Below are 23,283 nucleotides of genomic sequence, written 5' to 3' on the forward strand. Positions count from 1 at the left end.
AGTCTCACTGTGAGAGGGCTGACAAGGAGCAGTCCTGCTGCTGCCTCTAAACCCAAATCCCACCACAGTACCAGTGGATAATGGAACCCTTCATTAGAACCTTTCATTAATGACAGTCATACAGTAGCCTCTCCCTAGGCCTAGAGACATTAAACACAAGGGTAAACAGAGAACTGGGAGACAAGATTGAGAATCAAAACACCTTTTTACTGCCACTTTCACTGTCGCTGCCAGTGTGACCAATAATAACAAGGCCAAAAAGTTTCCCCACGGTCATTGGCAGCGCAAGGTATCATACAGCACTAAATCATGATATTAATTATAGCCTTGACTGCCAGACTCAGTTGTTGAGTGAGACTAGGTGATCTCTGATATCCCATTATGACAACATGGCCTCACCTTTGTCTCTCTTCTTCCTGGTTCTGTCCAGGTGGTCTTTGAGCATGATGCGGACCTGCCGTTCGTTGGGCAGGTCTTTGATGAATGAGTGTCTCAGGAGGGTTTCTGTGGCGGGACGGTGGAGGTAGTTTTTTACCAGACAGCTCTCCACAAAGGACAGGAACTTTTTGGACCTGGAGAGGACAGAGGGTCACAACTTACAGGCTCAGGCTGTGTCCAAGATGGCACCCTAACCCCTATGTAGTGCACTACTTTTGGCCAGATCCTCATGGGCTATAGGGAATAGGGTGCCATTTCAGACACAGCTTCAATTAATTCTCAATGTCTGCCATGCAGCTGCTGGTATGAATTAATATTGAATTATCGAACTCCATGGGTTCAAACACAAGGCTTCATGCATTACGAAAGGTAAAAAAGCAAGGCTGCTGAAGACATATGAACAGGAAGACAAAAGTTTATCCACCTTCCCTTCCCATTGGATCTAAAAGGCCTTATTTTAGAGCATTGCATGCAGTCAAACTGTTACTGTGGGGATTGTCATCTCACACTGTGATGCTAAAATTACACCCAAGAACGTGACAATAAACAATATGTGCTCAGCCTGAACTAATGCTACAGTACACAAAAAAACAGTAAGATAAGGGGTGAATAAGGGACATTGTATTGTGGCAGTTCTGTTGGCAGTAATGTTATTGGAGCTAGCTAAGAAAGAGAAAAGGCTGTGTGTAAGGGAAAAGGAAGGCGAAGCAAGGCTGTATGAGTTTTGGCCACTCTGGGGAAAACATTCCTGCTGTGTTGCTGAGGCTCTGTGGGGCATGGTGTCTCTAAGCGAGAGAAGCTGAGCTGTCTTTCTTACCATTTCTTTGATTTGAGCTTGGGGGGCGGGTTGCGAGGAATGAGGAACAGGGCTCTCATGGGATGCATGTCACACAGGGCTGGGAACAGAGACAGACACAGACAGAGAAACTATGGTTGCGTCCCCAATGGCACCCTTGAGGCCTTGGTCAAAAATAGTGCACTAATGTAGGCAATAGGGTGCCATTTAGAACGCACACAGACAGACAGGGGATCGAGGTTATGAGAGGCTCCATTGTGGCCTAATCACATGGCAGGGGATGGAAGAAATGTTCCACAGTGTTGTCAATGTTAGGCTAAAGTCCTGTCCTGTTGCCCTTGGTCTGCTTGTAGTGTGTGTTTACTACACAGTCCTACTACAACACTGTTTGTTTTTCATTCAGTGATTGTGAACTCCCTCTCGGTCATGGTGCAACACTAGGCTTAGCAGACACCAAACAGTCATGAGTTTCTTTAATTTGTTTCTCTGTTTTTTGACTCAAGGATTTTCAATTTCAAAACGTGAGAGAACTGTCTGACCTCCGTCACATCATTGTGAGCCCAATCACTTTCAATGACACTTGGATTCAGTCCGTGACTGGTAATATGGGCTGCAATATCTGACAACTCTGTGAAGTCACTCACAGAGAGAGAATGAAAACATACAGTGAGTTAATCCAACAAAACTCAAAACTAGAACTTTGCAAGAGTAAAAATACAGCATAATAACATAGGATATGCTTAAAGGGATACTTCAGGATTTTGGCAATGAAGCCCTTTATCAACTTCCCCAGAGTCAGATGAACTCATGAATACCATTTGTATGTTTCTGCATCCAGTATGAAGTTTCTCGAGCCAATGCTAACCATAGACATCCAAAGTTGCGCTAATGCTAGTTAGCAATTGTGCAAACGCTAGGTCGCAACTTCCTTCAAACTGCACGCAGACATACAAATTGTATCCACGAGTTCATCTGACTCTAGGGAAGTTGATATTTTGTCTTCATTGCCAAAATCCTGAAGTATCCCTTTAAAAGAAAATAAACCACATAATTACAGTAGAGCATATTAGTCATGGCCTCCAAAAAACCCTCCAACTCTAAGATGTGTAGGAGAAAGCGAAGATTCCTTGACGAGACTGCAATATGTATGGACAGGAGGGGAGGGAGAAGGTGACACTTACGTGGTGCTCCTTCAGCCATCTCCAGAGCTGTGATTCCCAGCGACCACAGGTCACTCTATAGAGGAGGAGAGTCATCCAGTCAGATCCACTCAACAGACAAGCGTGGGGACTCATCTTGATAAATCAATCAATGTCAGATTTTTGTTTTCACTGAATCACATTTGGATATTTAGTCACAATTAGGCTGGGACAATACTAGTTAAGTTAAGGCGAGTGCTCATGGCCATCTTTATTCTAGTTAGCTCATATATTAGCTGATAAGCAGATTTTGTTATGTTATGTAGTTTATCAAGTGGATTTTTCTCTTCAGTCGTGTAGTAGCCTGTCCTACTCCCAAGCCTATGACTTGTCTAATAATCACTGATCAGAAACACTTAGAATGCAATAATTTAGCCTAAATCGAATGTATTATTTTGCCCTTGACTCACGTAGCCTTATGTAATCTATCCACCACCAAGCTGTGAGTGCGCGTCCTTTTTTAGTCGTTTTAACATAACTTAGCCTACTTCAATATAATCAATCAATCATTCATTCATTTATGTCATTACACAGCATACAAGTCATTCATGCCTTTAAATACAATCAAGCATTTTTTCCCAATTAAATAACAAAGGGAGCCTTGAATAATTAAACCATAAATTTAAAAAAGTAGATTTTTCTGCCAAACATCCATTTGAATAATTGCTCAAAAGCCCTGTTTTAAATGCATGTTTGATTAGGAAAATATTTGTGTCAGTTATGGCTCTTCATTCGATAGTTTACAAGGTCCAGCAAGGCACATCAGCAGTGCAGTCATAGGGTGTATTATGTTAGGATGTATCGGCGTTAACAGATGCTATTGGAATATGGGCTTCTCCTGATACTGAGATGTACTGCCTGTCGTATTCTTGTGGATCATCATTCTCCCGAGTGCACTCGAGCCTATTCGTATCCCAATTTGAAACATTTCAATCACCAGGAAATAAAAGTTGAATCATGGTCACAAATGTCTCTGGCCCAGCCAATATTGGAATCCTGGCGGCGCTAGTGTCTGCAGCTGCTGCGGCTGAGAGAAAGCCATATTAGGCTAAAAGATGCGCAGACACGCACCACTTTTCTTTTCTCTAAACAGCACGTTAAGACCGAAACCCGCCCGGCCAGAATCAATTCACAGAATTTGTGCTGTCGGGCCCCGTCGGGTTCGACCTCAGAATGAGAACTCTAACACACACACACACACACACACACACACACACACACACACACACACACACACACACACACACACACACACACACACACACACACACACACACACGCACACACACACACACACACACACACACACACACACCACACACGCACACACACACACACACACAAACAGCATTTCCAGTAGAGATGGCGGCCTCTTACCCTGTAGTCATAAGTAGAGTCTGGGTTCTCGTCACAAGCAATGACTTCAGGGGCCATCCAGTACGGAGTCCCAATAAAGGTGTTCCTCTTCCCTATCGTCCTGTCCAGCTGAGCACTCACCCCAAAGTCAACTGGCAAAGACAAGACACGGTGTTCAAACAGATTAAACCACACCTACAAGGGGAGAGCAAGCAAATACTGAAGAGACAGTGACACTGTGGCTGTGTGGGTTGTGAGTTGAACTTTGACCCTGTCTCCTAGTCCTTACCCAGCTTGACCTCTGCGTTCTCAGTCAGCAGCACGTTCTGGCCTTTGATGTCTCTGTGAATGACGTGGTGTGAGTGGAGGTGAGACAGGCCCTGTGTTGACACACACACAAACACACACACAATATCAGGACACGACACACGCATGCACAAACACATTGTACACATCACATGATCTCTCTCTCTCTCTCTCTTGGGGCTTGGGAGCTGTCCAACAGAACAGGCACAGAAATCGTACACTGCTTCAAAGGAGTTAAAAATAAACACAGGAAGTTTATTTTATTTAAGATAATGACTTCACCGTGCTACGCAGCTATCTGCCCCTGTGAGCCATCGTCTAACCCTCCATTACTGTTCTACCATAAGTTTATAAGCAAAAGCTCCAAGCCCAATGCAATAACGCACCCACTACAATATGGCCGATATAGGATGAGAAGAGCTCTCTGAAATGATTCTCAGGACCTTTACATCTCCCCAGGGGTTTGTGGAGAGACCTATTTAAATGGCTTATCTCCAGCAGATGTACTCACTCTGAGGACCTCTCTGCAGATGTAGGCGATCCAGTCTTCTTTCAGGCAGTTCCCTTTAGTCTTCTTCACTAGGTCAGTGACTGAGCCCGCCCCACAGTACTCCATCACCAGCTACACAGCAAGGTCACACACAGACACAGAGGAAATGGCTCAGACAGATGCCAGGCCACCAGCAGAACCCTGTTACTACAACTGCTAGGCCTAAAACACACGCACATCCAGTACAGCACACAAGGAAAGGCACTGATACAACTTGGACTTTAGATGAGTAAAAGGGCTCTGAGGTTTCCCTGGTCAGGTCACGGGTGTCAGGAAAAACTCCTGGCCCTTGTTATGCATTCTGGAACCATGTTCTTTGGTGCATACCACAGGAGGTTGGTGGCACCTTAATTGGGGAGGACGGGGCTCATGGTAATGGAGCGGAATAAGTGGAATGGTATCCCATTTGTTCCTGACACCCTTCCATCAGCTCCATTCCAGACATTACTATGAGCCCTCCTCCCCTCAGCAGCCTCCACTGGTGCATACTAACCTAAAGAAGCTGTATGAGCTGTACATACATATAGATAGAGATACAGGCCCTCTTAAAGATGATGGCGTTATTGAGATGAGATGATTGAAGTGAGGAGAAATCAACAGAGATGGAAAGCAGCCACTCACCCAGAGCTGGTCATCCTGACCTGCAGGACTCTTCTTCACAAAGGCACCATAGTATGTAGCTATATTCCTATGATGGGAATATGTCTTCAACATATTAATCTCTAACTTTATTTCCTCTTCTTCTTCCTGCAAACAAAAAAAGGATATTATTATTATTTTTATATCAAATTTGACAACGGAAAACAGCAGGTTGTAATGCAGTCAACCCAAAACCCAGAGAGTGAAAACCCTGCTTCTCTTGCTGCCCAAGCACATAACAGTTACAGTTTACTTTTAAGCCAACATTCAAGTTAAACTGAGATGGTGGATTTGTGCTGGGCCCGCCATACTGGTGACCCACAAGCCTGCCAACACACATTGCAATCAACAGCAGTGATAATTTCATCACTGGCTCAGTCTCTACCAATTATGGCATGTGGGCTTGGAGTCCATTTTAGCATTCATATTTACATTGCATGGGGCACTAAGGATATGTTGATTTGTTTCTTCCCATACACTCTACTGATAGACACTCACTAAGGCTAAGGGAGGGCTCATGTAGCAGAGTACGTCTTTGGCGTGGAGATAGAAACAGACAGCTTCTCTTTAAGAAGCAGTAGTGTGTGTCAGAGGGGCCTGAAGGGGATTTGTTTCTGTGTGAAGCCTTGGAAAAGCATGACACACTTATGCATTGCGTTTCTATTCCCTGGGTTTTTCATACTGTAGTAGGCCTATAGTCAATGGACTGTAACATGACACTGTCTTTCCTGACAGGAAAACCACAACATCCCTTAGCTACTGCCCAGAATATATCTTAGAAATTCAGCCTAATGTGCTTTGATTTGGTCAAATATGTACATTTACTGTAGACTAGTTCATTCCAAAAAATCCTGTAAAAGATGTGTTAACAGTGTATCTTGTGCATATGACCAATTAGACTTTGATTTGATTTACAGGGGCTGATAGGTTGTGGTTTAATAACGATACTGAGCTCCCAAAAATAATAACAGGATAATAAAAGTGTCGTTTTCTGCCAATTCACATATTTAACAACAAATACACACCCAAAATAGCCTACTATATAATAATATGAGTGGGAAATGACCTTTTCCCGAAACGGTAGCAGCTTAACAGGTTTAAATGGGGACACCAAGCAGTTTTTCTCTCTATTCTCGCCTTACCAACAGCCTCCCTGCTCCTGTCTCCTGACCCCGAGAGAAACAGCAGCTCCATTCAAGATAGGCATTTGACCCTTCATACAGCTGAGTGACCTCTCTTAAAGAATGGTACCTTTCTGTCCTGGAAAGGGAGACAACCACATGCCTTCACTGAACCTTCCTTTCCCTTTAAATCAAACCAGGAAGAAGAGAGGACATTCCTGCTCGGAAAGGACCCGGCACAGCTGCTCTCTGTACAGGACAATGTCTCAATCCCCAAGAGGGGTCGAGGCGAGTGACCGGGCCGCGGCTGGGCCCTAGGTCTGGGGCCAGGCAGCCTGTGGAGTAGGGGCTAATGAAGGGAGAGCGAGGGAAGGGGAGCGAGGGTGAGGGTAGGGTATGGGGGGGGGGGGTTAGTTATGTGACTATCGGGAGGGACGTGTTGAAGCGGAGAGTAGGAAGCCTGGGCCCTGTGCCTTCAGTGAGTGGCCATTCAGTTCTACAGGAAATGTCCTGCTATTATCGCCCTGGGCAGATAGACAATACAAGATGGACAGGAAAAAGGCAAAGGCATTTGTGTGCTGAGAAGAGAGAGATTATTGTCCGAGAGCCTGTGGCGTTATCTCCTCTGCTTTTACTCTCTGGGGTTCAATACAATGAGCCAGGCCTTTTAAACTCATCTCGGCACCTCAGACATTCTTTACGTATTAGGCCAATACAACACCTTTAATATCAGCCAGCAATTCAAGGCTGATCTAATAAAAAGCAAGTCTAGATCAAAACACAGATATTGGAGAACTTAATATCAGTTCTAATGCTATGTTTTTATGATGATACATTTGAAACTGTGCTGTATTGATTAACTGTGTCTTATATTCTTTGTTGAGTAAAATAATAAGTTGTTCTTCATGCGGTGTGTTGAACTTCAGTCACTCTACACAGAATTTCAGATAGCACTGCAGAGACTGATACTGTTGATCCTTCTTCAGCTCCCAAAAGTCAGATCTTAGTTTAAAAATATACCTCAAAGCCACAAAAAAAACCCGGATTTAATTAAATCTTTGGCCATGTACACTTTGCGCTATTGTAATAACGCTCCTTTTTGTTCTTGTAGCGGGCCAGGAGGGCCAAATCAATCAGTTTCTATACAGTACACAGTCTCATCACCAGGTAGCTTTATTGCCCTGAGGGGAACGAGATGATTAAACTTTCCCTGAACAAACATGGCTCCCAGTGTTCTCACCTGCTGATTGACAGCTCAGGATATAATAACCTTTGGTGCGCCGTGTTAACCGGGCCTCATTTGCATTTCTTAAATAAAACACTGTCTTTGAAGGTAAACTGATCTGTGTGAAAACCCTCCTTGCCCCTTTGACTCGGCAGAGTGGCAGTCCCACGGCCGTGGCCCTCCCTGCCTATGTCTGGGTGGCTTTTCAGTGCAAGGAGCAAGGGATGGAGACAGGAACCAGGAAGTGACCTTCTTACCTCTGTCACATCCATGACCTTGATAGCAGCCAGCTGTCCCGTCTTCACATGTCGCCCCTGTTGAGACCCAAGGGCAGTCAGTGGAACAGTTAGGGACAGAATGGCTATCAGACGCCAATAATATCTAAGACAATCAAGGACACTCAAAGTCTATGATGATGATGACGAGTATACTGTTAAAAGTTATTAAGCAAATTCGGTACTGTGACCCTAGAAGCTTAGGTTACAAAGTCACTCAAGACACATTGGAAAAAGTAAGACAATGAATTTAGTGTATAATAATTACAGTTGGGCTACTTGCACAAACATTATGCAGTAGTTAAGGTTATTGTTGAGACAACCACAGCATTTTATGAAACATATATTTTTCAAACATACACATCATTCAATACAGGGCAACAATCATACTGGCAACCACAACGGAAAGTCTAGCGCCTAAGACCATGTCTACCAGTCAGGTGAGGTAAATTGAGGAAGGGGAAAATGTAGCTATTTCTGTAACTGAGTCTGGTGGCAGAAAAAGAGGAAGAGAGAGGTAGGAGAGCACTTTGTGTATGTGTCAGAACCTAAGGAGCAGAAAACTAGGTACAGCAACTCTTAAAGCAATTATTTGTGAAAAGTGTGTAGAGAAAATGGAACACGGGCCTGAGCTTGAGCAGTACATGTTTCACTAGACTGACCTCCATTGTTTGTTTATTTGAAAAAAGGCTCATATCATCAAACACAATTGACTGTTGTCTACGGAATATCATGTACATGTGGAGAGATTGAGTCACTTGAAAATACCACAAAATGATGTTATCCACCTCAGAAATCACAGTTTTACTCCACCAATCTTGAGAACAACTCTTATAACCTATGCTAAGATTGTCATTTCTTATTTCACATACAAAAGCGTACTATATTTCATATGTCTGATTTGGCAAGCAAAAAGTCACACTTAGTATGGTGTAAGAGTTTCAATAAAATGATTCTAAAGAGAAAATGAAGCAATACTCCTTGCGAATCTGATTCAAAGAAACAGTTACACTGTCCATCCTGAGAACTGTTGCAATGAATGTCAATTTGTGGGAAAAAAAAACAATCCCCACGTGAAATGTTTTTCTTAACATATGAGTCAATATCCTATTCTCAAATCAGGAGTGTAGCGAGGAGCATTCAGGTGGGACAATCACATAATCAATACAATGCATTTAGCTGCCTCTCATAAACCAATAAGAGGCTTCTGTAACATTCCCATTGACTGCAGCCATCTCGTCTATGTTCAGTCACAGCACAATGGGCTGAGGCAGATTGATGTTCGTCCATTGCACTTTACCGTTATTTTGCAAATGAATTTGCCATTTTGACAGATGCCATACATTTGAGTTACTTATGCAGTGGAGTGAATGTAATGACTATGGCAGTTACTCTCCATATTAAAAATAAACAGAACAGGGACTACAGGCATAGCAAGCACTTATCATCCAGTATTGTTAATAGCACTGTGCAATTTTGCTCGAGACGCTAGAATCACCTATCCCAGAGGAGAGAGGAATGGTCCTGAACTTTCATATGTGGCTATGCTCACTGACAGAATGTGACACGACAACTGTAATACAGTGCACTTGTGCACATCTGTAATAAAGTGCACGGAGATGGAGAATAATTGATGGAGATAATTGAGAAAGATCTTAGTAGCTAGTTTCCCATGTTAAAGCTTGGCAATGCTGTATATACACTACGAATTATTTATAAAAAACTCAGCAAAGGTTAAAATCACATTCATGGATATGTAATTTTGTGACAACAGAGCTATTTATTTTACCAATGGTAAGAGGACAACTGTGACCAACATTCCTTTTTTTATAAGAGGACAGAATGGAAGCAGCATATGTGTCTTTTTTGCCTCAGTGCAATTACACAAATGATTTTTCCTTACTTTGTCATTCTGAATTACCCACTGCAAGCATTTTGTTTGCACATATGTAGCAGATCAAAGGCTACCATTCCATTCAATTGTATCCAGGAAGAGCAATTCACACAGCTATACCAGGTGTGAACTACTCACATCACCCCATTACACAACAATGCTCTCACTAGTCTGGTGTACAGTGCCTTCGGAAAGTATTCAGGCCCCTTGACTTTTTCCACATTTTGTTAGGTTACCGCCTCATTCTAAAATGTATTCAACAGTTTTTTTCTCATCATCAATCTACACACAGTATCCCATAACGACAAAGCAAAAACAGGTTTTTGAACATGTATTACAAATAAAAATGGAAAAATGCCATTTACATAAGTATTCAGACCCTTTACTCAGTACTTTGTTGAAGCACCTTTGGCAGTGATTACAGTCTCGAGTGTTCTTGGGTATGATGCTACAAGCTTGGCACACCTGTATTTGGGGAGTTTCTCCCATTCTTCTCTGCAGATTCTCTCAAGCTCTGTCAGGTTGGATAGGAAGCGTTCCTGCACAACTATTTTCAGGTCTCTTCAGCGATGTTCGGTCGGGTTCAATTTCCGGGCTCTGGCCGGGCCACTCAAGGACATTCAGAGACTTGTCCCAAAGCCACTCCTGCGTTGTCTTGGCTGTGTGCTTAGGGTCGTTGTCCTGTTGGAAGGTGAACCATCACCCCAGTCTGAGGTCCTGAGCGCTCTGGAGCAGGTTATCATCAAGGATCCCTCTATACTTTGCTCCATTCATCTTTCCCTCGATCCTGACTAGTCTCCCTGTCCCTGCCGCTGAAAAACATCCCCACAGCATGATGCTGTCAACACCATGCTTCACCGTATGGATGGTGCCAGGTTTCCTCCAGACGTGACGCTTGGCATTCAGGCCAAAGAGTTCAATCTTGGTTTTATCAGACCAGAGAATCTTGTTTCTCATGGTCTGAGAGTCTTTAGGTGCCTTTTGGCAAACTCCACGCGGGCTGTCATGTGCCTTTTACTTTATGGCCACTTTACCATAAAGGCCTAATTGGTGGAGTGCTGCAGAGATGGGTGTCCTTCTGGAAGGTTCTCCCATCTCCACAGAGGAACTCTAAAGCTCTGTAAGAGTGACCATTGGGTTCTTGGTTTCCTCCCTGGCCAAGGCCCTTCTCCCCCGATTAATCAGTTTGGCCGGGCGGCCAGCTCTAGGAAGAGTCTTGGTGGTTCCAAACTTCTTCCATTTAAGAATGATGGAGGCCACTGTGTTCTTAGGGACCTTCAATGCTGCAGAAATGTTTTGGTACCCTTCCCCAGATCTGTGCATCGACACGGCTTGGCTTGTGGCTTGGTTTTAGCTCTGAAATGAACTGTCAACTGTGGGACCTTATATAGACAGGCGTGTGCCTTTCCAAATCATGTCCAATCAATTTAATTTACCACAGGTAGACTCCAATCAAGTTGTAGAAACATCTCAAGGATGATCAATGGAAACAGGATGCACCTGAGCTCAATTTTGCGTCTCATAGTAAAGGGTCTGAATACTTATGTCAATAAGGTATTTCTGTTTTTTATTTGTAATACATTTTCAAACATTTCTAAAAACTTGTTTTAGCTTTTGACATTATGGGGTATTGTGTGTAGATTGTTTTATTTCATCCATTTTAGAATACGGCTGTAACGTAACAAAATGTGGAACAAGTCAAGGGGTCTGAATACTTTCCGAAGGCACTGTAGAGTACCTTAACAAAACAGGAAAAAGGGAGTGAAATGCATGAGAGAAAACACTGATTGTCTTTTAATTCCCAAGATGCTTTCTGTACTCTAATATATGGATATTACGAGTATAGGCAGGAGATGTAGCTATCCATTTAGATCCAAGCTACCCATCTAAAGCTGAGTTTCTAACTCAACTTTGAAAACCATGAACACATCAGGGAAAACCTAGAGAGTTTCTCTGTTGGTAGCTTGCCAGTATTGTTCCAATATATCCCAATGGCAATTGACAAGACACCTACTCGTTCCACAAATGCAAACTTGGGGTCTAGTATCAATCACATTCCACTGGGCAAAAACTGATTGAATAACATTGTTTCCACGTCATTTCAACAACAATAATGAAATGTGATGAAGTTGAGTCAACGTGGAAAACTGTTTGGATTTGCAAAAAGTCATCAGCCTAAGGGATTTTTACATTTTTTTCACCCAACTTGTAACCTAAATCTAATGACATGGTGGCTTTTTTTGTTGATTTAACAATGAATTCACGTTAGACAACTCAACCAAATGTAATTCAAAACTAGATGTTGAACTGATGTCTGTGCCCAGTGGGATAGTATTGTGCAGCTGCACTGTTGCACAATATGCTCGTCTACGTAACCACAGTCTTGCACATCAACAGAAATGAGGGATCACTAATCACTCACATATGTGATAATGATCCGATTCACAGATTGCCTTGAAATAAACCCCTATTTCATTTCTGTACAGTTTGCAATAAAAAATAAATACACATGCAAACCTTTGAGTGCCTTTGAGTGATAGCATGTTCATTGCTATTTCCTGCCATTAACTGCCCATGTTTATCTGTGATAGTTGTGTGTACTGTAGGACATCAATGTGAGAAGATACTAGAGAGCGGTCTGTGCAGACTGCTGTTTGGCGGTTGGGCAGACAGCAGCAGGCCACACCATGTGAACAGATTTCTGAAGCAGACACTCAGCACAAGGTTCAATTAGGATGTGGGCCAGTGTTCCCCAAAAGCACAGGCAGGAGTTAAAATGGACACAGCTTCCTGTGCCAGACTAGCAGAGTGAGAGAGCAAGCACATATGGGAAAATAACAAGAGCCCCATAATCAAATCTGATTAAAATATGATTCTCTTTAACAATAACAATGAGCTGAAAACTGTTTGGGCTAATGACCAAATACTAACAATAGACTTCTAGGCAAAGTCACTAATATTTACTTTGATAATAGTCTGATCAAAATAGGATTTTTTACAAATGCTTTACATAATTACAGATGTATTTTACTTCTGTAGAAAAACATGTTAGTCACAAGAGGGATTGTGGCACACAGTCTTGCATTGATCAAAATTATTCTTAAACATTCAAGCTGGCTGTGTTCCATTGCCACAGGCAAACTCTCCAAATACAAAGCCACGCTTTTACAGAGGCTATTTCAAAGGGAAACAAAAAATGAAGTTGGTTAATAAACGGTTGAAAAATGCTTTTGGTGGTCAGACAATTCACCATCAGTTGTGGGCACTGCAGAGTAGACTCTTTTTTACAATATAGAGGAATAATTCCTTGTGTTAGTGTGATATGAGACATTGAGACCTTGAACATGCATTATACAGTAGGATAATAGCTAGGTCTCAAGCTCACAAAATGACTGTAGAAGTAGCAGATCATTTGATTTCCCATTTACAAAATGCTTCTTGTTGCATTGCCAGCAAAACCTTTGCCAAACATGTCAGATTAATGTTCAATAATAATACATGAAGCTACCATAGTCAACTATTTATTCATGTTGTTAAAATAAACTTCACTGGCATTGTATGCATGCTGCCCCAGAGTCATTAGTATTTGACAAATAATGATTGCAAGCATGTGCACATGATCCAAAGCAGGCCATAAAGAGACTGCATGAGAGCACATTCCTACTGCTGATCAAAGGAGAGGAGAGAGAAAAGAGCAAACTGTCCACTAATCGGCCAGCGGCTCAAACCCCTACAACCTCTTCAGCATTCCACACAACACACAGTCACAGCATGCTCTCTCTGAAACACATTCAATTTGTGGGGGGGGGGGGACGCATTGCATAAATCACATTCCCCATTCTAATAAAGAGACACTCGAGTAAGTCATCCAACAAAGAGAAATTGATCGGCTCCTAAACCAAATGTGAAGGGCTCACTTTAACTACTGGCATATGGAAAGTATCCATCTATATTATCTTTTCACTGTCGATATTTTCTGGGTTCTATCAACACTGAAACTCAATCTGCATGGTAAAGACCTAATCTTGTGCAATGAACCTCTCATCACAATACACTTCTTATCACACCTTAGTAGTGTTGATGGAAGTGCCACTGCCTTTCTTCTGATGGAAATCTGCTTTTTCTCATTCACTACTTCCTGTTTTTCCTGCTTGGTCATTAGATACAATGCGATGGGAGATTATGAGCTTCACAGTTGGGTTAAGGAATAATGAGGAAATCCCCTTTTGGACAGAAATATCTCCACCAGAGACAGGCTGCCCTCCCCAGTCTCCAGGGTGCAGGGGTTATCACCCACTACCACAGTTCCTACCCCGTGCGCATGGAGGGCATTCTTCATCTTTCCCTACCAAAACAAAGGTCTACTTGGTGGTCACATCTCAAATGGCACCCTATTCCCTATGTAGTGCACTACTTTTTTACCAGAGCCCTATGGGAACTGGTCAAACGTAGTGCACTAAATAGGGAAAGGGGTGCCATTTGGGACGCATACAATGAGCCCACATCTCAACACCACGACGGGGCCCTTTCATGGCCCTTCCAGAGCTGAGGGCACTGGGATAACGTCACCAGATCCAGGCAGGCGTCCAAGTGGTTTGAACAGCGACTGAGGTTCAGGAAGTGTGTGTTGAGAAAGACGCTTCCTCTCTGTGGGTCAAAGTGGAGCCTGCCTGCTTCGTGATGATTCCCGACATACTGGGACTTTCTCAATATCAAACCTTGGAGGCATGCAAGTGACGACAGCTCTCCAGCGTTGCATCACTGTCTTGCTCTGTCACTGCAGTGCAAGCCTGGCCTGACCCAATTTTTCACACTTCATGAGTTTGCGTCTCGCAAGATAGGGAAGTACCCATTTCAAAGAGGAATACGCCCTAGATGAAGCCACCCTAAGAACAAAAGGATGAGATATTGCTATATGCAATGAGGCAGTCATATTACAATAGGAATGTATCTTTGAACCCTACAAAACTAAACAAAATGCAACTTTTGAACATTGAAAATGGCACGGATTAAACCATTTACTGTACGGCTAATAATTCCACACCCTTGATTACAGTATCCCCAGAAGACACAGATGAGATCACTGGTGCAACAAATCACAACCCATCTCCCACTCATACTAACACAGGAAGGTCACATGATAAGGTTCACCCTGGGATAAGTGAGAGAGATCCTATCACACAAGATCCTCTTTTAATATGAGGTATCTCTAAATGGACCATCCTATTTTGCTGCCAAAAAACATGAAGATCCCAGAGGATAAACGACCTCAGGGAAACTACGCTCATCATGTGACCCCTTGCTTACAATCCACCCTTTTAACCAGCATGGATGTGTCTCTGTAAGATTTACTATGTTAAGAAAGCGTTCTGACATACAAGTTGCAACACCCTAAAGGCTGAAGAGTTTAGGGGAGTTGGGGGATCTAAAAATGAAACCAGCGAGACACAAGATAAGAACAAGATGATCCAAAATACTTACAAGAGAAAACAAGAGTATTCAGCGTTTAACAATGAGATGATAACAATGCGGTGTTAAATAGCAAAACAGGACAGGGTAAAAAATAGCAGACTGGAAACAATAGATCAACACTGGTGCCAAGTCAGCTTCTTCTGAGCATAACAACAAACCAGCTACCTTAGAATAATAAAACCGCATGGTATTATCAGTATTATCTGAACTGAAGCAGTGGAGGCTGCTGAGGGGAGGACCGCTCATAATAATGGCTGGAATGGTGCAAATGGAATGGCATCAAACACATGGAAACCACGTGTTGGACGAATTTGATACCATTCCACCTATTCTGCTCCAGACGTTTCCACGAGCTAGTCCTCCCCAATTAACGTGCCACCAACCTCCTGTGAACTGAAGTCATATTATTTTCTAACAGATACCATGAGCGAGAAATAATCAAAGAATAGTAAGTAATATGTTGTTTGCATTTTGTGTTGCTTGCAATTGCTATTCATTATTTGATTTGGATACATACTGTCTCATCTTTCATGATGTATTATGGACTGGAGTGTTGAAGAACAGACATTGAACATAATTTGACAAAGGTCACCCATCTGAGAGAGTTTACTGGGTGGACATTCTCATCAGTGTTTCTCTTGGCATGACCTCTGCCATTTCCACTGCTCTCACCAAAGATCACACCACACATCATGCTAACAACAACATTGCTTTGCATTGCAAACTGCTGAAGATCTACCATGAAGTGTACTGTAAGACTGAAGAAAATGAGATGCTAATTTTACCAGTGTATTGCTTTGGGACACAGATAAAGTGATAGTCCTTTATTAAGGCCTTCGAAGAAGCAGAGAAGCAACTAGACTGTTCTTTTGTTTTCTCAGCCTGACAGTAATTGTCACGTCTTATACATTCAACATGGAACAAAACTGTGGCATCGATCAGACATCTACACTGAAATCCCAAGGGGACGGATGATTAAAACCAAGACTTCAGACTGTACTGAAAAACAAGACTCGCTGCCTTCAGAACAAGCCCAGTAAACAATTTCAAAATCGATACTTTTCCACAGACGCGCATTCCCTGTGATGTTCTATTTTCAGAACGGGTAAATTGGCAGGAGAAAAGAAAAAGAACAAGATTCTGAGAGGAGAGGAAAGCCACAGATGCCCTGATGTAGTGGCTTCAAAAATAGAATTTCCTTTTACATATGTAGGATCTTAATTTGAGCCAGTTTGCTACAACAGGAAAATAATCCTTGAGCAACTGGAAATGTGAATTATTATGTGGATTATAATTAATGTATATTCTTGTAAGGGGTTGATACATTTTTCATATGGGAAAATCAAGTCTGAAATTTCTAAGTAGAAATTACAAACTTCAGAAGCCTTTTGAAACCTCAAATACACTACAAATTTTACATTTCCTGCATTTCAACAGGGTGAACCAATTAAGATCCTACATCTGTATACTGTGACCAATGCCCTCTACCTGTCTGTAGCCAACAACCACTACTCTACTAACGTAATGAATCTATGCTGCCTGCAGAAAACACCCACAACCTCATGTTTCTCAACAATAACCAGGTTTCCATCCAACATCTTTATGCAAGTAAAGTACATGCCGGTAAACTTTCCAAATGTCGACAAAACAAAATACGCTAGACAAGGTGGGATCTTTTTGTGCCAGAAAAAAATTATATGTGAGAAATGGTGGTGGAAATGCTTTTATGTGCCAAAATATTGATATAATAACCATCATTTCGAAGTAAACTTGGGAGTCATGCGATGATATGTTGTCTGGTCCTTCCACTACGACTCGGGAAAGCATACAGTTTATTAAGCTACAGATTAAATAAGTTATGATGAACTTCATAGGGTGGTGAAAGTGCACTGTGAGGAGCTTGATGCTCCTTTCCAATAAATACAGAGGGTCTTATTCTGGTGACATGATGATCGATGCTTGGCTGCCGTTTGACCAATAAAAATAATGATCTCACCATGTAGGCTATGCCCCGAATTGTATCTGCGAGCTGTTGGCTAGCGCGCAAGTGCCGAGACCACCCGTGGGCACATTTAGCTTTTAAAACATTTTTTTTTGTGACAAAACAATTGGTAAAGTTGAAAATGCGATGGAAACCCATTTAACTTGTATTTCTTATTCAGTAACAGCAAAAGTTGTTTTTATATGCACTAGGACATCACAATCACGCAGTCTTTTATCTGCAACAAGACAATTTTACGGAAAAACAGCTCTGGTGATAAAATGCGCATGTTGTTTTTATGCAGATTTCAGAATATTCACATGAAAATCTGTCACAAATTGGATAGAAACCTAGCTACAGACAAAATCTGATGCACTTTTTGGAAGTACACAAGGTGTTATAAACCACTTAGATGTGTTACACCACTTCAATAAATGTGTTATTATTTATGGTTTCACAGATCCTCAAAATGATTCTACAGCTGCACCATTGAGACACATCTTGACTGGCTGCATCACCGCTTGGCAAGGCAACTGCTCGGCATCCGACCGCAAGGCACTACAGAGGGTAGTGCGTATGGCCCAGTACAACACTGGGGTCAAAATCCATACCATCAAGGATCTCTATACCAGGCGGTGTCAGAGGAAGGCCCTAAAAATTGTCAAAGACTCCAGCCACCGAAGTCATAGACTGTTCTCTCTGCTTCCACACGGAAAGCAGTACCAGAGTGCCATGTCTGGGACCAAAAGGCACCTGAACAACTTCTACCCCCAAGCCATAAGACTGCTGAACAGTTTATCAAATGGCTACCCGGACTATTTACATTGACCCCTTTATTATTTATTTACCTTAATTGTTTTGCACTGAGTCCCTTACACTGGCTCTATGCACACTCAATATACTCTACCCACAGTCACACATACTACACTGACACTCCAACACACACACACACACACACACACACACACACACACACACACACACACACACACACACACACACACACACACACACACACACACACACACACACACACACACACACACACTACATCCACTCACACTCACAAAACACACACACACACACACACACTTGCATATTGACACCACACACACACACAATGACACATAGACACACTTCACATACGCTGCTGTTACTCTGTTTATTATATATCCTGATTGCCTAGTCACTTTTACCCCTACCCACATGTACATAATATATTATCTCAATTAGCTCAACTACCTCGTACCCCTGCACATTGACTTGGTACTGGTACTCCATGTATATAGCCTCGTTATTGTTTTTATTGTGTCACTATTTCCTTTTTTATTTAGCAAATATTTGGCTTACTTTTTAACTCTGCATTGTTGGGAATGGCCTCGTAAGTAAGCATTTCACTGTAAAGTCTACACCTGTTGTATTTGGCGCATGTGGCCAATAAAATTCGTAATAACTTAATATGATTGTTTTTGAGTTAGGCCCATCGCTTTCTTTAGATTATTCTAGTGAAACAAAATGATTCAGAGATTAAAATCCAAGAAACTATCTGCAATATTTCTCATACATGTAAACAATACAGAATGTATGACCTTGACTTAATAAACACATTAGAGGGAAAGTGTTTGGCTGGGTAATTAAAGTGCACAGTACTAGTAAACACACTTCTTGGATTTTATATAACCTAAAGAATGGCTAGGAATTTGGAAAGTACTTTTCGTGTAGTTTGAGGGGAGGATAAGCTATTGCTCTGTGTAAAGTCACTGTTCCTGTTAGCATGGGGCTGAAACTGTGCACTGCACACAGAAGTGGAAAAGGAAGTCTTCTGTACACTAATGGCCAACTCTGACATTGATCCACATGACAGGAGATGTATTTAATTCAGCTGAGATACCTGCAGAAACTGACAGGCTGTGTACTACATCAACAAAACATTTCACAGTCTATTTATTGGTACTATGTTAACTAATGTGTAGGGACTTTCTTGCAATTTTGAATATAACTAGACGAAATGTGATTTTCTCCAGTGATATTAAAGTAATGTACACTTGATAATGATAGATATTCTTTATGTTCTTTGCACTGGATCTTGAACAGGTTCCTTTCTTGTAAATCAAAGGCTTGTGCAACCTAAGGTATCCACCCAACTGCTACCTTACGCTCTGAGTTGACACATATGTGAGAACGTGGCAAGAACTACTCGAAAGGCCCAGCTTTGTCAAGATAATTTAAAACACCTCAATGTTTTTTTTAAAGAACCACAAACCATCACTGAAGCGTTCAGTTAAGCTGATTTCGATAAGGAAGTTGACTCCACCCAAGAGTGTTGAAGATGCTTGTGTTGGTAAGCCAATTTAGGTCACAGTTTCTCTCACTGTTTCTTCTCACTTAGTGAGTGCTTTCATGGGAACTACACCAAGTTTCATGCCATCAACTGCTGACAGCTATAGTATTATGAGTAATATTGCTATATTAATTTTCTTTATTTTACTTAAAGATTAAGAGGGTGCCATACAATGTTTGCATAGTATATATTGCTATATGCTCCTTAAAATGCAAATCATTGCAACTGACAACACATCTGCAATTGTAATCATGGTCAAAGACAAGAATAGGAGAGTGGGTCTGACACAAGCTACAAACCTTGTAGACTTGCCCATATGTTCCATTTCCAACCACTTCTATCAGCTCAAATATCCCGGCAGGATCCTGAAACAAGACGACAACATTACATTATCTCAAATGAAATGGAAGAGCACAAAAATATACAAATAAAATCATTTTGAATTAACCTTGTTTATTCACAGTTCAGAATAATATCTGACCTTTAGGTCATCACTTAAAATGGAATATTGCATGGCATAGCTGGCTACAAGTATGTTCCATTTGTTAACACTTGTAACATGCCAACATGTCATATTACTAAAGCTTACTTTAAAAATATATTTTTAAACTATTCAGTTGTTTCTGAAACAGCTGTAAATCCGGTAAACCAAAAACATATTAACTTCTGAAAGCAAAACGAACCCGAAAACTGTAAGATTCATGGTTTCTTAAAAGCCTACTGTGACATGAAAGCTCTAACTTTTTGAAACAAAGTAGCTAGCTAACTTAATTTTACGTAACGTTTCCTGAAATGACTTGAATAGAGATTGAAACTTTGTAACCCACATCTGCTGCAACAATGTTTACACAAAGGTCTCTGTCTACATTTCAATTAATTCGACTCTGGCATATCCAGAACTCACCCTCAAAGCAGAGAGATCAATATTGTCCAGACTTCGTGTTGTGCAGTCTCGCGCCATAGCTATGACTTTGTCCGACTAATGCACCTATAAAGAGTACATGTACTTGATTTTGCAAAAGTTAACGGTTTCGGCGTGTCAGTCCATACTGTACTGTTTCTGCAGCGTCTCTCACTGGCAACCAAAACAGGGGTAAAATCATTAGTACAAACAGTTGGTTTCTATTGGGCAAATTCAGGTAGGTTCCTCCCCGTTTCGTTCCGTTTGCTTAAATTTAGAAATGTTTTGAAACAGAATCGGCGTAATGAATACGCCCCAGGAAACTTCTCAACCAGCGAAACCCGGAAAAGTCTGAGGAAGATTTAGCCCCCCCTACTCTCCCGAAGAAAACCAAATTCGAAAAGTTAACTTTTTTGAACAACTTTATCCCCTGTTGAACAACTTTATCCCCATGTTAAATGCAAAATAAGTTGTTGATTGTTCAACGCTTCAGTTAAAAACAAGTCTGTATAGTTTTACCAATAACACAAAATAGTAGGCCAAGCATAGTATAATGTTGTTGTATTACTGTAAAGGAGTGATGTTGATTTATGGTGGGAAAAATGGCAGTCACATATCCTACATAATGATTTCAAATCACATTTTATTTGTCACGTGCCAAACACAACAGGTGTAGACTTTACCGTGAAATGCTTACTTACAAGCCCTTCCCAACAATGCAGAGTTAAAAAGTAAGAAAAATATGAACTGTGAAATATCAAAAGCAATGTATACATTTTCATGATACAAAAAGACAAGAGATTTTGCTGTAACATTCAGCTTCTGTGCATTGCTATGCTGTTCCTACAATCCTTCCTGACTAACATGGCTGTGCTGAATGGCTGACTCACATGGTTAACGATGACTAGCTTGTCCCTGTGACTGTATTATTCTCCCTCACACTGCGACCGGTGGCAGGAGCAGCGCAGGGCGAGAGGCAGCTGACCCCTGAACAGGACCACTGTGTAAGGCCACAGAGGGCCCATTCTCTAGCCAGGACACAAACAATGCAGAGCCATTATGAATTAGCAGATAGTAATTTCTTATGCTATAATGGCATTCGTATGTAAAGTTGAATTAGAGAATAAACGAGAGTTTGATATAGATGGTTCTGTGTCTGCCTGCCTAAGAGTTTAAACATGGATGTTTTAACATAGAGGGGATCCCGTGTTGTGGGAGTGAGTTTGACATTTGTATTTTTATGCAGCCACCCCATTGCCATTCTCTCCACTGCCCATAAAGGAACTGAAGTAGTACAACAATGCATTCCTATGGAAATAAAAACACACTTCCACCATTCATTTCTCTACAAGTGGCATACTGCAATGATTCACAGATTCTGGTAACCTTCCTGCCTTACTCCAAAGCAAATTTTAGGGGGGTGCATGGGAGGAGGGTTAGGAGAATGGTCTGGATTCAAATGCCTCTTGAACTTCGGCCAGATGGTTCAACTTGTGCCAGTTGCTCTCAAACAGCCAGCATATGCCGACACAGAGATTTTTCAACTGAGTGCCTGACTGTCCCTGGATACAGACAGACAGTGTAGTTATGACATTTTCCCGTGTTGTATTTGACTCCTCTTCTTCCAATGTTCAGACAGATGCCGGCAGTCTTAAACTGTCTCACACCCCCCTGACTTTTCACTGTTCAGTTTGGAAACTGATGTGTCATTCATGGGTCATGTTTGAATGTAAACACAAATAAGTGGCCTTTCTTGAGTAGGCTAAATTGCCTTCTCTTGACATTGTATAAATAACATAACTCCACTGGTTTTCAGCTGCAAAGCATGGCCTTGGGGACTGGCGTGCAAGACAGTGTGCGACCGAAATGGCACTATTCTCATATAGTGCACTACTTTTGACTAGAGCCCTATGTGTCATGGTCAAAAGTAGTGCACTACAAAAGGAATATGGTGCCACTTAGTGCATACACAGACAAAGATTGCTGCTTCTGCTGCAACATGATACATTCAGCTGGTTCTGTTTCATGCAGAATAATGACATCAGCTTGTAGTAAAAATATAGGCAAACATTTAGGCATGGACCTTGCGGCGGGGTACCGCGAAACTGCCCTACACCACTGTGTATATGAAAATATAAACTGCTGTGTCACATTTGCCAGATGCAGTATGTTTTGGTCCTTGGTTTGACAAGACACACCCGTACACACACATTCACACACACACACACACACACACACACACACACACACACACACACACACACACACACACACACACACACACACACACACACACACACACACACACACACACACACACACACACACACACACACACACACACCAGTGGAGGCTCCTCGGAGGAGGAAGGGGAGGACCATCCTCCTCAGTGAATTTCATAAAATGTAAATAGTGAAACATTAAAAAAGTTATCCTTTTTAGATAAAACTATACCAAATATATTAATGTCACCCAAAAAATTATTAAAACACACTGTTTTGCAATGAAGGTCTACAGTAGCCTCAGCAGCACTGTAGGTGAGCACCATGGTGTAGCCAGAGGCCAGTTGGCTTCTGTCCTCCTCTAGGTACATTGACTTTAATACAAAACCTAGGAGGCTAATGGTTCTCACCCCCTTCCATTGGCTTACACTAATTATGACAACTTCTGGAGGACATCCTCTAACCTATCAGAGCTATTGCAGCATGAACTGACAATGTTGTCCACCCAATCAAAATCAAAAGATCCAAGAACGAATCTAGTACTGAAAGCATAAACTACAGCTAGCT

General features: G+C 41.8%; 1 protein-coding gene across 3 annotated transcripts in view; it reads right to left on the bottom strand.

The window, feature by feature from the left end:
- The window catches only part of si:zfos-2326c3.2 (mitogen-activated protein kinase kinase kinase kinase 4), a 55,766-nt gene extending 35,103 nt beyond the window's left edge, over positions 1-20,663 (bottom strand). For all 3 annotated transcript variants that reach the window (XM_038994034.1, XM_038994033.1, XM_038994032.1), the window contains exons 1-10: positions 20,498-20,663; positions 19,893-19,958; positions 7,888-7,944; positions 5,267-5,392; positions 4,607-4,717; positions 4,079-4,169; positions 3,811-3,941; positions 2,416-2,470; positions 1,256-1,334; positions 400-572 (exon numbers count right to left, since the gene is read on the bottom strand). In XM_038994034.1, the coding sequence (XP_038849962.1) occupies positions 400-572; positions 1,256-1,334; positions 2,416-2,470; positions 3,811-3,941; positions 4,079-4,169; positions 4,607-4,717; positions 5,267-5,392; positions 7,888-7,944; positions 19,893-19,958; positions 20,498-20,554 (946 nt within the window). In that variant the 5' untranslated portion in view covers positions 20,555-20,663. The remainder of the gene's footprint in view (positions 1-399; positions 573-1,255; positions 1,335-2,415; positions 2,471-3,810; positions 3,942-4,078; positions 4,170-4,606; positions 4,718-5,266; positions 5,393-7,887; positions 7,945-19,892; positions 19,959-20,497) is intronic.
- Between the last annotated feature and the right edge of the window lie 2,620 nt (positions 20,664-23,283).

Source organism: Salvelinus namaycush, chromosome 5, assembly GCF_016432855.1.
Source record: "Salvelinus namaycush isolate Seneca chromosome 5, SaNama_1.0, whole genome shotgun sequence".
NCBI classification, from domain to species: domain Eukaryota; kingdom Metazoa; phylum Chordata; class Actinopteri; order Salmoniformes; family Salmonidae; genus Salvelinus; species Salvelinus namaycush.